This window comes from Calypte anna, chromosome 1 (genome assembly GCF_003957555.1).
Source record: "Calypte anna isolate BGI_N300 chromosome 1, bCalAnn1_v1.p, whole genome shotgun sequence".
NCBI lineage: Eukaryota > Metazoa > Chordata > Aves > Apodiformes > Trochilidae > Calypte > Calypte anna.
In genome coordinates, this window is record NC_044244.1 from 135,687,990 (window position 1) to 135,703,589 (window position 15,600).

The following is a 15,600-nucleotide window of genomic DNA, read 5'->3' on the forward strand; positions in this document are numbered from 1 at the left end:
CCTTCAACCTCTGCACAGAGCTGGGGGCAATGAAAAGAGCAGCACATGCTGCAAACCCTGAGAGAAACTCCATGAGACCTTCAGCACCTTATACCATACTGAATCACAGAATCGTCAGGGTTGGAAAGGACTTTAAGGTCATCAAGTCCAGCTGTCAGTCCTACACCACCCTAACCACTAAATCATCTCCCTGCTCAGCTTTGTTGCATCAGTTTCAACAAGCTCCAAAGTGAAATGTGGTCCACTTCCCTGCTGTAACATGTTATTCTGTAAAGGTAATTACTATCCAAAGGCTGGATATTCTTATGTATTAAGTTCATCCATGAGCCAAGTAAAAAATAGACAGTGTAGTAATTAGACTGTAGTAATTAGTCTCAGCTTCAGTTTTCTTCACTTTCCCAGTTTTGGGGGATCTGTGTAAACATATTATTTCCCTTTTTATTACCAGCATGTAAGCCACCAGCTTCAGGATTGATGACACCTTTTGTTCTTTTTTCCCCCCTCCCTTTTATGAACTTCTCATTTTCATAAAGTTTCAAAGGAATAAAATTGGTCCAGTACTCTAACCTTCAGCAGTGTCAGAGCTAGAAGGATTTCTGTTCTTTGTGACCTGTTGGTTTTGAAAATGGAGGAAAATAAGAAGACAAATCATGGCAAATATGTGGAGGGTGCCCCAAAAAATAGTCCATATTCCTGTTCCTGGGAAAAACTCTGTGACTGTAAAGGCATGACCTGGGTGCCAAAGCATCGCTCTGTCTGCCAGCCCACAGCAGCTGGGCTCTGTCATCCCTCACTGCCTGTAATGAAAAGAGCAGCAATAAAGTACATTTTCCATGAGAAGGGACCTTCCTCCAACTTTGTGTGCCTCAGCACTTTCCCACCCGAAGGTTTTTTTTCCCCTCTTGTGGCAAACTGAAAATTCTCAACCAGTTGTTCACCATATTCAAATGCTTGTGGCACTATGGGACAGTGGTCCAGTTGCCTGCTCTACAGCATATTTCTGCTGTGACTATTGAATGGGAATGTAAATGCTAGCATAAAGGAGGGATTATGAGGCAATATTCCAGAAAAGGGTTCATGGGACAGTCTATAAACAACTATACTCCTAATATCCTTGGCCAGTGTTTTCTCATTGACATTACTGAAGATAATTCTCAGTACAATGCAATATCAAGATAACTAGAGAGGATCAGTAGCACTTCTCTTAGGAAAGCAGCTACTGACACTTGCATAATCATATTTTTCAGAAAATCTTTTCTTCAAATTGGGGAACGGTCATAAAGCACAGTAAAATTACAGACTTGATGATTTTAGAGTGAATAAAATTTATGAATTACATTCTGATTTGCATGTGAGAGACAATACTATCTCTTTCATCTGAGGTTTGGACTTCTTACTGATGGTCTTCTGTCATGGACAGGAGATTCAGGAATAAAAGAGCATTTTCTTTTTGTAGGGTTTTCTGCTTTTCTTTTGTATGGAGAATGTCACCAGAACTGATAGTATTTATACGTTTGTCTTACTTCAGAGAATCCAATGTAACAAATAAAACGACCCACGAAGATACAACATGCAGATAGAGAGTTAGATCATGTTATATCACTTGTTAGATATTCTAGTATGTTCTCTTGTCTGACTTCCAGACAAAATAAAAGAAAATATCTATTAGTGCCATGGTTTTAAATTTCTTATTAAAACCATAGGCTTAATGCTTTGTTTTAAGGTTGAAAGGGGAAATGATAGCTAAAGGTACTCAGCTAATTGATTCCAACCTTTAATTTCCTATGGAAATTGTAGCCACTGGTTATTTTTGCCCTCTGAGGAAAAAAAAAGAAAAAAAAAGAGCTCTCACTATCTGCTTTAGTTTTATTTGAAGTCAATAAAGATGCTTTGCTATTAAGGCATGCTGAACGTTGTGTTATAAAGATTTTATGAGTTTGAGCTTTGGAATACTGGCTTACTCACAAGTGGTGAAGTCATGAGCAAATCATGGCTGAGCTTCCATCCTTTCAGGAAATACAGAAATCCAGTGCCCAGCAGTATCTGAAGGCATGAGATCACAATGCCTCCAGGACCAGGATTTTGCCAATCACCTGTTCGGTACTGGCAGCACACATTGACACACACACACAAATATATCATTAGTTACTTATTTATATATGCATATATGAAAATATATGTATGAAGACTCACATATCTTTATACAGTGTGTTCTTTTAGTTCTCTGAATTAACAGAATGTAAATATCTTAATTAGCAAGAAAAGGATTGTGCCTCTTGCATGCGCATACTGCTTATCACAGGGGAAACAAATAGATGAAATATCCTATAGGTGATATTAATAACTATATATTGTTTTATATAATAGCCTATAGGCTATGTTTAGTTATAAATGATACAATTATTATGTAGAAAATAACTATATATCTTATATGTAAGGAGTTATATATAATAATATATTATACCATATGTAAAGTATAACATAAAATGTATATTATTAAATATATTATAAAGCAAGTATATAAATATATATATATATATATAAAGTTATATATATAAGTACAGAATTGATCCCTCTCACTCTAAATTAACAGAATGTAATTTTTAATTAGTGGGAATAGAATATTTTTTATATTTGGAAGAAGCACCTTTATATGGTAACAGGGCAACATATGTACATATACATACATGCATATATATGTATATTCATGTATAAAAATTGCTTTAATGCATACATATGTATATACATATTTGTATGTATAACAACAAATAATTCCAGACCTATGTATGTAAGTGTACAATTGCCTTTGTTATGCATGTACGCATGTATATAATTACGCATACATTCTGACACATGTATTCATTCATACGTATATACACATATCTATATTACCCTAAGTTCTCTAGCGTGTAGAGGATATATATGTGTGTCTAGGTATAGAGGGGCACGTACATATCCATGTATGTGTATGGAGTGGGTTAGCTCTCTAAATTAGGGTTCATGTATGTGTATTGTAAGACTGCGCACACGTCTCTTTTAAAGCACTTTAGAGAACACGTTCCACCCGTGTCAATCCCCTTGCGTGCCCTTTCCCCTCAGGCTGCACCGGGGGGCAGGAACTGGTGCGCGGACGCCCGACACCCCTTCCCCCCGAATCCCCGCACGCCGCGGATGAGGCTGCCCCGCACCCAGCCCCAGCACCTGCCGGCGCCCGGGAGCGGTCCCCGCCCGGGGCAGCTCGGTTCAGGAGGCGGCGAAGGCGGCGGCGCCAGCTCACGGGTTTGCCCCGCGGGGGCGGCCCCGGGGGCGGCCCAGTGGAGAGCGGGGCAAAGCCGCGGCCGTCCGGCAGCGCCGGGCCGGGACTCGCCCAGTCACCGGGAGGAGGCGGAGCAGGCGGGGCCGCGGCGGCGGCAGGTGCCCGCGGCGGCGGGATGGTGGCGGAGGCCAGCGAGGGGCCGTAGGGCAGCGGGGAGGCCATGGGCAGCCGCGGCGGCCCCTCGCGCCCCGCCACGCCTCTGCTGCCGGCGCTGGTACCGGTTCTGGCCGTGCTGGCAGCCGGGGTGGCGGAGGCGCGGGCCACCTCGGAGAGCCAGCTGCCCGGCGCCGCGGAGATGGGCACCGGCACTCCGCCGAGCCCCAGCGGCACCGCCTTCGAGGAGACGCGGCTCCACGTCTTTACCCTGGATTACCCCCACGTGCAAATCCCCTTCGAGATCACCCTCTGGATCCTGCTGGCCTCCCTCGCCAAGATCGGTGAGCGGGACTGTCGGGCGACCCTCCCTCCTTCTATCCCTCCCTCTTGTCCTCCCGGGCCGCCCTCCACCCCGGGTCCGTCGCGGGCAGCCGGGCCGGGGCCGTCCGCTCCTGGCGGCGGGGTGTGCGGGGGCTGCCGGAGGCTGATGCTCCTTGGCGGGGCGGGATGCCCGGGCGTGATTTTGTCGGCAGAAGAGAGGGTTTTCTTGGCTAGGAAAGGTGTGGAGGAGAAAAGAGGTTACCTCCAGCCCTCGGCAGCACCGCATAAACCGCAGGCGGTGAGGGCTGTAAAACCCAGAGGTCTCGCAGTGCGCGACTGACTCTTCCTTGACCGCCCTGCTGTCATTTGAGCACTGCCGGCTCTTTTTCCTAAAATAACGCTGGGTATTATGACAGTTTCAGGAGAGGAACAACGGATCGATGGAAAGCAAAAATGTATGAGGGTAGATTAAGAAGCCTCATTCTACTTTTCCACCATTCACTTATGTCCCCAGAAAATCGAAAAAGACAGTACTGAATGAGTGAGAAAGGCCACCTCTTCCCTCATGTGGAAATTATTTGTATTGCACAGTTTCGCTGTGTTATGTGCAGCTGATATATAATGCTTTAATTAGCTTTCTAGGTCCCAAACAGAAAAATGAATGCACTCTAATAAGCTAAGGAATGTCAGGTGAAGAGAACTAGAGAACTTTAAAAATCAGTATCTCTATAAATGATGAACCTTGTATCTTCTTACCTAGAATAATAATTATTATTATGAGTTATTATCTGAATTTAAGCAATAAAGCCATGGGAACATCAACAACAGAAAAAAAAAAGTTTTACTCATACTCGACTGTTTGATGCAGAAGTCTTAATTTTGTTGCAAAGCTTTCAATAAAAACTACGATCCTATTCATTCTTGTAAAAAATTTTTATAAAGCTTTGACTTCTGCTTGGAACATTTAAGTAGACTGTGTCACATTTGTGTTAGTCATCAGTTAAGTAGGATTCTGCAAAACCAAAAATTTGTACTTGCCTCCTGCCACAGCTAGCCCTATAGTTAGGATCTTTATCCTCTACCCCAACAGCTTGCTAGGGCTTTAGTACTTACTACAGGAATACTGTATATTGCACCTGTGTAGAATGCATGTATCTTGATGCATGTATCTTAATGCATTAAAGATGCATGCTTTGTCTAGAGTATGTAGGTGTTTGCAGAATCAGGACAGAGTTCAAATATGATGCACTTGAGTATATCATGAACTGTAATAGCCAGAAAAAAACAGTTTGCTAGTGAGTTTATCTCAGCCAGTTGAGTATTGTAAACTTGCTCTGGCTTCTGAGTTTAGATACAGCAAAAACTCTTGAGTAAGCTAAGATTAGTGCAAAAGTTTCTGTTTAATGAAGGATTACAAGGAAGCCATTTGAAACATAAACACACATACATACACAATAATACATAATAATGCATAATTTCTGTAGGACTGACTACCATGGTATCTTGCTAGGGCATAGGCATCTAAAAAGTGAAACAAAGTGACTTGGCAGCTTTCATTTTCCAAGCTGACTGCAGTACAGTGCACAAGCAAACAACATAGATGAGGCAAAACGTACATAATTTTAAAAACCCTTTAGCCAGACCAACCAAAATCTAGTGTGGCTAATCTAGGACATTACCTCTGCTGTTCTGAGTGTGTGAGCTCCAAGCAGTGAGGGCCGGGCCCAGGAGAGGCTGTAGGTGTGACAGTGCTCAGCTTCACCACACCTATCTCCAGGTGCCCTGACTCCGGGACTGTAATTAGGAACATCCAGTTCTTGCTTCTGGAGCTCTGTCTGTGTTTCCTTATTCAATAAGTGCTTCAGGTAAACCTCCCCAGGACAGGCTTCCAAGTCACGATCCCTGTAGCATTAATTTTTCACTTGCCTGTGCCTTCTTTTATGCTGAAGGTAGCCCAGATGGGTAGAGTTCTCTAACCAGACAAGTACAGGGGAGTTGGCTCTGCCACATCCTACTGTTACTAAGAGTGGGCCATATGCCTCAGTTCAGAGAGATGGAGAGGGGTTTTCCTTACCGCCTGTAGCCCTGAGAGTGGCCCTTGAAGAGAGGAGGATCTCTGGTGCATTCTTCTCTCCAGCATTTCCTGCTGGGCTGCATCTGCATCTCACCCCTGTCATGCCAGGCAGCATGAAATCCACCTCGAGACTCACACACTGCCCAGGAAACTTGGGTGCTTAATCTGGCATCACAAATTCCTTTCTGGGGCTTGGCACTGAATACTTAGCTTGGCACTGCCTAGTAATAAACCTTGGTGAATGGAGATCCAGTTCTTTTCAGCTGCAAGGAGCTCAGAAGATAGGGTGGCATTTAATAACAGCTCTCACCATTTTTGAAGGACCCCAATGACACGTGGTATTTCCTCTTTGCCTGACTGGAGCCTTTTTGAACAGATGTGTTTTTGTAGAAGTGCAGTTTCACTGGACCAGAATTTGCTAATTTTTGTAGGGGATTTACTTGAAAGGTTCCTCAGACCCTTGGCTGTGATTGTGTCATTTTAGGCTAGGTATAGAGAGAGCAAAAGAGAGTCTGAGAAAGAAAACCCTGAAGTTGTAAAGCAGAACTTGCACATTATGACAAGATACATTTTCACTAAGACATTAGAAACACTGTGCTTTTTATTCCAGCATAGAACAAGGGCACATTTTTAAACCTAAGAAATATCCTTGAAGAGAATTGCTATTTTCTGTCTACCTCTAACTATTTATTATTTTGTGGAGTGATACTGTAGAGGAGGTATGTTACTAACCTGCTAATGGACTCTGTGAGTATGCTGCTTCTGGGAACTGAGCTGATAACCTTCCAACAATTCTTTCCTGAAAAAAGGCTTAAGCTGTTCAGAGGGCCCTTGGAAAACTCACATGTAAACAGAACTACACATCTCAGTTGTATTCCCAGCATCAAAGTGCACTGTATTTTACCCAAGAAGTAGGAAACCAGGACTCTGAGGACTTTTAGCTTGAAGAATACTGAACTTGCACTTTAGGCAAGAGTCCTAATGCTCGATGGCCTGAGGGTAAACATCTTCCCTGCTTTTGAACCTGGGTCACCGCATAGTCAGGAGCCCAAGAACAGGGTCAGAGGAGGAGAAAGTAGCTGCAGTCCTGGGTTCAGCATAAAAGTCCCAAGTATTCCTATATGGCAGGGGAATTGTTCCCAGGGTGCTGCTGATCTGTCAGAGCAGGGAAGGAATTCCTCATCCTGCAGAGTGTCTGCACAGGATCCCAAATTATAACTCTCTGCCTTTAAATGGGGAACCACATCCTATCCCTGATCAACTTTGAATGCCTTTCATGGAGGCATCAAAACTCTGGAAGTTTTGATGGTGTATATGTGGATAAAAAGCACATTGAAAGGCTTAGTGGCATTTAAGACTGAGGTAGAGTCCCAAAAGCTCTGAGAGGTGGTTTGTAGAGAAGAAAAGAAATAGATTTTTACTTTTATATTCACAATAGACACTTCATTGCCATTGCATTACACCTGGTTAGGATACTCTTGTTTTTCTTAAGGGTTGTCTTCTCAAAAATTCCTTCCTCTTCAATTTTTATAGAGAAAATGATTTAAGATACTTTCAAAGGTCTTCAAACCCCATTTCTTTCAGCAAAAACCTATCTGCTCAGGAGAAACTTAAATCACTGTATTGGAAGTGTTGGCATCCTGCCACGACAGAAACTAAGACACACTGTAAAATGTTTATGTGGAACTGGCTGAAAGGTGAAGAGTCAAGATTCTAGACACAATTTCTTGTGTTTCCAAGGTCATTACCTGTTCTGCCAAGATAGGGTATTGATGATTCTGGTTTTGAAGAGTGACTGTCAATTTTTCAGTTCTTCTAACGATTCCTATAGGCTGTGTTCCTAAATATTGAACAGCAGTCTGTGTTCACCCAGAAAGGAAAAAATGCATCTTGAGTTGCTTACTTTAAAAAAGCCTGCTTTAATAGTTACAGCATATGTAAGAAAAAATCTGTAGGTTAAAAAATCTTTCCCCTTGGTCTTTCTTAGCCATTTGTTTTTCCTAATTGTAACTTCAGGCTTTCTTTTACCTGGAAAAAATCCATAGTGGAATTAACCAAATAGGTGTTACTAGATATAGAAGACTGAAACTGGGAAACTGGATGTGAACCATACCAAGCTTGCACTAGTTTAACTGTTTGGCTACAGGTGTGATTTTTACTGAAATAGTTTTACTGAAATAGACGCCCGTTATTACCACACCCAGTGTTTCTGTGTAGCTCTCATTTAAAATAATTTAAATGCTTTTTAGTTAGGCAGGAATTGTGGGATCTTGTGGGTGTGGATAGTTTTCTGTATAATTATATGGGCCAAATATAGATAAGGAGGAGCCTGGAAAAGATTGGCATCTCTAGGACCTGGAATGTGACCTTGGTGCATAAGGTTGATTGTTCCATTAGATTGGCTCAAGTAAGTTCCTTCAAAACTTTCCCCATTCACTACCAAAATCATCCTTAAAACAGTCAACTTATGCAAGTAATGGGAATCTTTAAATCAAAACTGGGTAGGTTGGAGAATTTTCGTAGCCTGAGGAACATTCAACAAGTCCACATTCAAAAGCTTTTTTATTTTTTTAATTATTTTTTCCAGTACTTTGCACAGATCTTTGTGAGAGACACCTGACACTACCACAGTTCATATCCTACAGAGGAATGAGCATAATCCTACAGGCTAAAACTTACTGTCACTTTATGGAAAATATGTTGGTTATTGTGAAATTAATTTGGAGGCTCTGCTAAAATTGGATAATAATGTATCTCTAAATGCTTCTTCGTGGTGGCTGAGGAAGTGACCAGGGGTGACTGGGTGCAGGCCATGTGTGCTAATTCTCCTCCCTAGCTTTGAGACTCTAAAAATAGTTCAAAAAATGAAATGAATGTACTCAAACTCCTTCATGAAGCTGTGCATGGAGTGAGGGGTGTATGTTCTTAGTATGGTTTTTTTTCTCTAACTGGATGGAATTTGCCCTAGAAAAGGTTTGGTTTGCATTTCTGCAGGATTCCACATTACAGAGATCCACACACTTTCACAAATAGAACTCTTGCACATAGTTGTTCCAGCCAACCTACCTATTCACTGGAACATCTAGCTATAGGGTGACTCTCCACCAACACAGCTGAATTAACTACCCCAGCTGACAAATTTGCCTTGACTTATTGTGATGGTCCAGTTCAGTCTTTGCAGTGAAAATGAAATTACCCTGCAATTGCTGTTTGTTTACCATAGAAACCAAGATAACAGAATCCAGAATAATATTGTGGATTTTTTTTACAATTAACCATTTTACTTTCTTGTGTTTAAATTTCCTTTGAAGGCTTTCATCTTTATCACAAGTTGCCCTCAATAGTGCCTGAAAGCTGTCTTCTCATTCTGGTTGGATTGCTTCTTGGTGGGATTATATTTGGAGCAGAGGAGAAGTCCCCACCTGTAATGAACAGTGATGTTTTTTTCTTGTATCTTTTACCACCCATTGTACTCGATGCTGGATATTTTATGCCAACTCGTCTTTTCTTTGAGAACTTTGGTACCATATTCTGGTATGCTGTGGTGGGCACACTGTGGAATGCCATCGGCATTGGAATTTCACTTTATGGAATTTGCCAAATCAGTGCATTTGGTTTGACTGATATCACCTTGCTGCAGAATTTGCTCTTTGGCAGCCTCATTTCAGCCGTGGATCCCGTGGCAGTGTTAGCTGTTTTTGAAAATATTCATGTCAATGAGCAGCTTTACATCCTGGTGTTTGGAGAGTCTTTGCTGAATGATGCCATAACTGTGGTAAGTTACTTGATAAATGATTAGTTGATAACAAAGATAAGTAATTGTTTGCATGCCACTCCATTGTAATGTATCACTTTATATCTGCTTATTACAGTTTGTGAATTGATGGCAGTCAAGGTGTGATAATGTGCTTGTGTAATTCTTTAAACTTGAGATTTAGAAACTATGCTGCACCAGAGTAATATTTGCTGTAGAGATTTTGCTACCTAATCTATTTAGGTTCTGTATCTTTGTATTTTTTCACTTTTCTAGTCTGAAATGGGAGGTTTTCCTCACCTGCAAAAATGTCACTGGACAGGAGAAGGAAAAGAGCCAGCGTGGGGTATCCCAGCATGTCCACAGGGAGAATGGGCAAATCACTGAGGTGGAACAGAACTCACTTGATGTGCATGTGCCTTGTGCACATGCTTATGCAGTTGGAGCTCCCCTGGGACTACAAATATATTTCTCCCAGGCTACAGATGAAATAGGACTGACATTTGGAAGCAGTAATTTCTAATCATTAACTAGCTGAACTTAGTTTGTGGTGCTGACCCGAGGACAGCAATCTGCAAATTCCATTAACACCTGTAACGCCCCTCAAGTGTACCTGATGACACCATGTCTGGGACATTATTCCAGTTTATCCATGCCTTACTTGAAATCCTGCCCGTGCCAACTATGTCCTGGCATGTTTTCTGCTTTGTGAGACACAGAGGTCCAGTTTTTCATATGCCAGAAGGATCAGAAAGATTTATGAATCAAGTCTGCATCTTTTCTGTCTCTGTCACTGGCTTCTTACTCCTGTCTCATTCTACACACAGTTGTCCTTAGGTTTTCCTCTTTTCTAGAACTTTGCCTCATCTAATTAATATATGTATATCTCATTTAATCTGAGCCTTGACCAGTTCTTCTGTGCCCATGAGAGTACTCGTTTTGGGGTTTTTGGGTTTTTTGGTTTTTTTTTCCCACTTATGCCTTACATGATCTATACTTGACCTTCTGCTATCCAGCCAACTGAATTGCATTCTCTCTTAGGGAGCTGCTTCAAAGCCTAACTTTTCTCATTAGCTTACATCAGAATCTGCCTGCCATCATTAAACTGGTACTTAAACCAGTGTTGAATATATGTGGGTGTAGATACCGAGTTTCAAAAGGTTTAAGAGTTCAACCATGGCCATGTCTTTTTCTCTTCACTCTTAATAGCTACTCGTTCAGTAGAATTCTTTTCATACAGGTTTTTCTGGAGGGAAAAGATCTGGTTTTATGTTAAAGTGAAACTTCTTTTTGGTGTTTTTTTCCAACCAGGAGAACTTTTTCTGGTCACAAAATCAATCACATTTCCATTGGATCAGCAGTTAAACCATCCAGATTTGCTAGGAAAGAATTGCATCTTCATGGCAGAAGTATCTGTGCGTGCTATTGCCCAATGGCAAATTTTTCCAAAACACCATTTTTATAAGCTCTGGCATAGCAATTTAATAACCGTGATGCATGCCTCTCCTGTAGACATCATCACTGCCTTCTTTAGAGGTAGTCTTTTCTCACGTTATGCATGCCTCTCCTATAGACATCATTATTGTCCTCTTTAGAGGTAATCCTTTCCCACGGCATCCTTGTGCAGGTGCCTTAACATTGGAGAGATACTCTGAGGAGCCATTAGGCCCAGCCCAGCATACACACTGCTCATACATACATTAATGAGGGAGACAAAGGAATTTAGAGTACTTTTGGTCTTAGTTCCCAGCTATCGCTTAAAGCTAGCACTTGGCAGGAGATCAAGTGGTTTCCACATGCTAAGCATTGGTCTGCTAATGGTTGCTTGATTTTGCACACCTGCAATCATGTGATTAGTCTTAAAATGTGACCCAGGCCCTCAACGTAGTTTCCTCGTAGGGTGCCCTTAGACGACCTCTCATGCTCTGCCTGTAGCAGTGGTGTCAGACCACAGAAACACACAATGTTAGGGGTTGGAAGGGACCTTGAAAGATTGTCAAGTCCAGCCTCCTGCCAGAGCAGGATCACCTGGGTCACATAGGAAAGCATCCAAAGTGGTTTTGAATGTCCCCAGAGAAGGAGAGACTCCAAAACCACTATCCATTATTGTGTCCTTCTTTCTTTTTGCTTCATGTACTTGGCATAGCTGGCCAGCTATAATGATGCCTGTGAGCTTGGAGCAGGGCAGAAGTTGTGGGATTGCTTGGAACTACAGCCTTGCACTCACAGCCTTCTGCCATCTGGCTGTTGCTGCCTCTCTCTCTGGGCTGCTGCTGGGGTTACACAGCTACCTGCTCAAAGGAGAAAATGTTTTGTAAATACTCTCTCATCCTCTGCCCTTGTTGTGCTACTGGCAGAGCTGCTAAAACCAGCTAGCAGGCAGAGCTCAGCACCTTCCAGCTTTCATCTGCTGGGGCCCTTGTGTCCCACCCTACCCTGGCAGGTGCCTCCAGTGGGATGTGGGGACAAAGCAGAAGGGAAGTTGAAGGCAGGCTGGCAATCTGCAGAAGCTACCTAATTCCTACAGCTGCTGCTGCAGTGCAGAGCAGTGCAGTGCTTTAGAAAGGATGCTTTCTAAATACTTTGAGCCCTTCTTCTTGCTATCCTGCCTGGAGTGCCTGTCTGCTCCTAGGAAAAGCTTTTGTTAGGATATCAGTGCCATCTATGCTTCTCCTTTCCAGGCACTGTGCTACCACACCTTCATTTTAGGTACAAAGCAAGGTGTGCTTTCTCAGGAGTCTGAGCTCTGCTGCATTTCTCAGATGGTCTTTCATGCCTGATAGTTTTTGTGATATGCCCATGAATTTGGATGATATTTTGCCCCGCTGATGGAATTTTTAAAGTTGAATTTGGCTGAGGACAGTTGTTTGCCAGTTGGCTTCTTGTTCAGAGTTGCTGCTTTGCTAGCACGGTGATATTAAATGACAAGATCACAGATGAAGCAGTGTTAGCAGTTCAAATTCCAATTCTGGGATTAAAATCACAAAGAAGGAGCCAGTGTCATTACAATAATATTATTCCCCTGTTAGAAACCATTACAGCAGTGCTCTGTATTCTGCCTCTGCTGAAAACATTAGAGTGCTTTAATTTCAGAATTAAAAACTTGTAACTGAGAGCAGATGAAAACAAGCGATTAGTATCCAGGAGGAGCTGAAATACTCTGAGACAAGATTAAAAGTGATAGTTCACTAATATTCCTTGGTGTAACCTTCAGTAAGTTCAGCTAAAGGATGCTGAGTACATGAGAATCCTGAACTTGTAAAAAACCCTGTTCTCCTACCAAATGACCATAGTTAAAGTTCTTTAACTCACCTGAACTTTTAGAGGGATCTGTAAAACTGAAGTGCTGCAAAATAAAAGGAAAGTCAACCTGATATTGATCACATTTATAGCAATGTAAATAAAGAACAGTAGGAATGAGATTAAAATCATGTTCATGACATTCCACAGTTCTAGCTGCTGCTTCTACCATGACAGTCTGGTTTTGACCTAAGGTACAAAGGTACAGACATTGCTTTTTTTCTTTCAAATAACTGATGGCAACAGACTTGGAGATTTATGGGGATGTCTACATGTGGAAACAACAGGCTTCATCCTGTCTGCAGGGAGAATACTTTGCTGTGAGGATGAGGTGATTGTTCTTGGAAAGGCCATTGCTTGAGTAGGTTGCTTGCTTCTTTACAAGCAGCTGTCAGTGGCCTGACTTTGGAGATTTGCCTTAAATATATTTATATACTTACTTTTTCAAATATAAAAAGGGCTATTTAAAACTCTAATTAAAGAAAATAATAACCTTCCCTAATAGATAACAAGGGAGTATTCTGCAAGGTCAAATTCTGTAGGTGTTTTGAAGAATAACTCAACTTGGGGTAGTCCCCAGTTTCAAGAGGTGACTCAGGGAAATCCGTCTCCTTACAAACAACACAAATCAGCAGTATTTTTTCTTCAGTCTGTGATTCATGGAGTACTGAGTGTCTGCAGACACCTACTTATTGTAGAGTGACCAGCAAAGACACCCTTCTCATTGATAGGTTTAATTCTGGTGTATTTCTCTTCATGCAGACCTGTAAGGTCCACAAATCAAAACAGGCAGAAAACTATGACATTCCTTTCCTGTCCTGCACAGGACATAGGAATAGGGAATGGGCCAATAAGACTGGAAATCTGACTCAGAGTAGCAAGATGGTGGGGTTTGTGCAGGTGAAAGAGGACACTTTAGCCAAGTGGACTCATCCCAGGGGCTTCACTGTTGTTAAACAATTAGTTCATGCTCCTGCTCTTGTCCTGTTCATTGTTTTGCAGTGACAATTACTGGTGACCATGCTAGGTTTAATTTAATCTTTTTTTCTTGCTTGCTCTGGAATATATTGTTTTTCTTTTCTTTCTCAGTTTTTTCTTTTTCCTTAGTCCAAAGGACCCATAATAGTCCCTATCTTTGTATTAGTTTCTAGTGTGAACTTTTACCTCTGTAAGACTTATCAAATTTTGGCCAAGAAAAGCTGAACAACTTACTTTCTGTCATGTGAGAGAGAACAAGACTGCCAGCATGACAAATCCCTCCCAGTCACTGTGCAAACACCTACATTTTTGGCGCAATGCAAGTGCTGATAAAATATTATTCTCTCAAATAGCATTTCTGTTAGAGGAACCTGTTTGGTTTACTATTGAGTCTTGAAAGAAAACAAAGGTTTAACTGCTCCAAACTGAACAAGATGATTCATCAGGTGATTACTATGATTGTGGCACCTTAGCTTGTGAACCCACAGTGCAAAGGTATAGGTGCCTATGACCAGGTTATGATCTGCACAAGGGGACTGTGTAGCCCATGGGGTATCCCATGGCTGGGAGTGTATGTGCAGCATCAGGCAATCCTTAAATCTCCCAAGTAAGTCTGCAAATGGATAGACCCTGTAAGATTTCTTTAAGAATAACTAATTCCATTTTTGCCTGGTTTGTAGTGAGCAACATACTGGATATTAGAAATAAGTGGACTTCACATTGTACTATTTCCTATGTAAAACAAAAAGGCTCTCTGGCTAAAAAAAGGGGATAATCCAACTGACCCAGTTTGTTTTGGAGGATGGTTACAAACACTTTGAAAAATAAACGGAGAAAACACACACTAATGGAACTATTAATGGGAATTAAATGCAAATTTCTAGAAATTACCTAAAGTTTGAAACATCTTTAAATCATTGCATTCTCAGTGTTGCATAAGTTGGAGAAAGAGCACTCCATGGATTCCATGTTTCTTGTACTCTTTGGAGAGTCACTGTCCATCCTGTCTCCTCTGTGTCCCACCCTGTGCCAGATGAATTTATGATCTAATTCAGCACTGCAGCTTTCGGTGTCTTATGTAGATTAAACACATTTGAAAAGAGACTGATTTTTCACTAGTTATGAAGCTGTATTTTTTCCTCCTGTTTTTTCCATTTCTTTTACTCAGGGGAAAATCTGAAATGGCCTTTTGTGGAGAAAATCTAAGGTTTACAAAGAAATGAAATTAAGGAAAGATTAGCTCCTGGTCTGCAGAATGACATGGGTTAAAAGTCCCATTTGCATAAGTGGGAATAATGATATTTACTCATCTTTGTATCTCTCCCTGATACTTCTGAAGTACAAGTAATATGCCAGAGTTAAACAACAGTATACCTCACCAGTGCATTGAAGGTAGATAGAGAAATTAAAAGTTCAGCACTGAAGCAGAGGGACATAATGACACGAAGAGAAATTAAGAGTTCAGAAACATAATGTGCTTTCTTTTTCCTCATAGGTCCTGTACAATTTGTTCAAGTCTTTCTGCCAGATGCGCACAATTAAGGTTATTGACATATTCGCTGGGATTGCTAACTTCTTTATAGTGGGGATCGGTGGAGTATTGATTGGAATCCTTTTGGGATTTGTAGCAGCCTTTACCACCCGTTTCACCCATAAAATCCGAGTGATTGAGCCACTCTTTGTCTTCCTGTACAGTTACTTGTCATACATAACAGCTGAAATGTTTCATCTCTCGGGCATCATGGCGTAAGTACTCCAAAC

At 41.7% G+C, this 15,600-nt stretch overlaps 1 protein-coding gene across 1 annotated transcript in view; it reads left to right on the top strand.

Moving 5' to 3' along the window:
* The first annotated feature begins 3,549 nt into the window (after nt 1-3,549).
* SLC9A2 (solute carrier family 9 member A2) overlaps nt 3,550-15,600 on the top strand; it is a 34,608-nt gene continuing 22,557 nt past the window's right edge. The window contains exons 1-3 of the mRNA XM_030469221.1: nt 3,550-3,753; nt 9,119-9,582; nt 15,335-15,585. Of these exons, the coding sequence (XP_030325081.1) occupies nt 3,612-3,753; nt 9,119-9,582; nt 15,335-15,585 (857 nt within the window). The 5' untranslated portion in view covers nt 3,550-3,611. The remainder of the gene's footprint in view (nt 3,754-9,118; nt 9,583-15,334; nt 15,586-15,600) is intronic.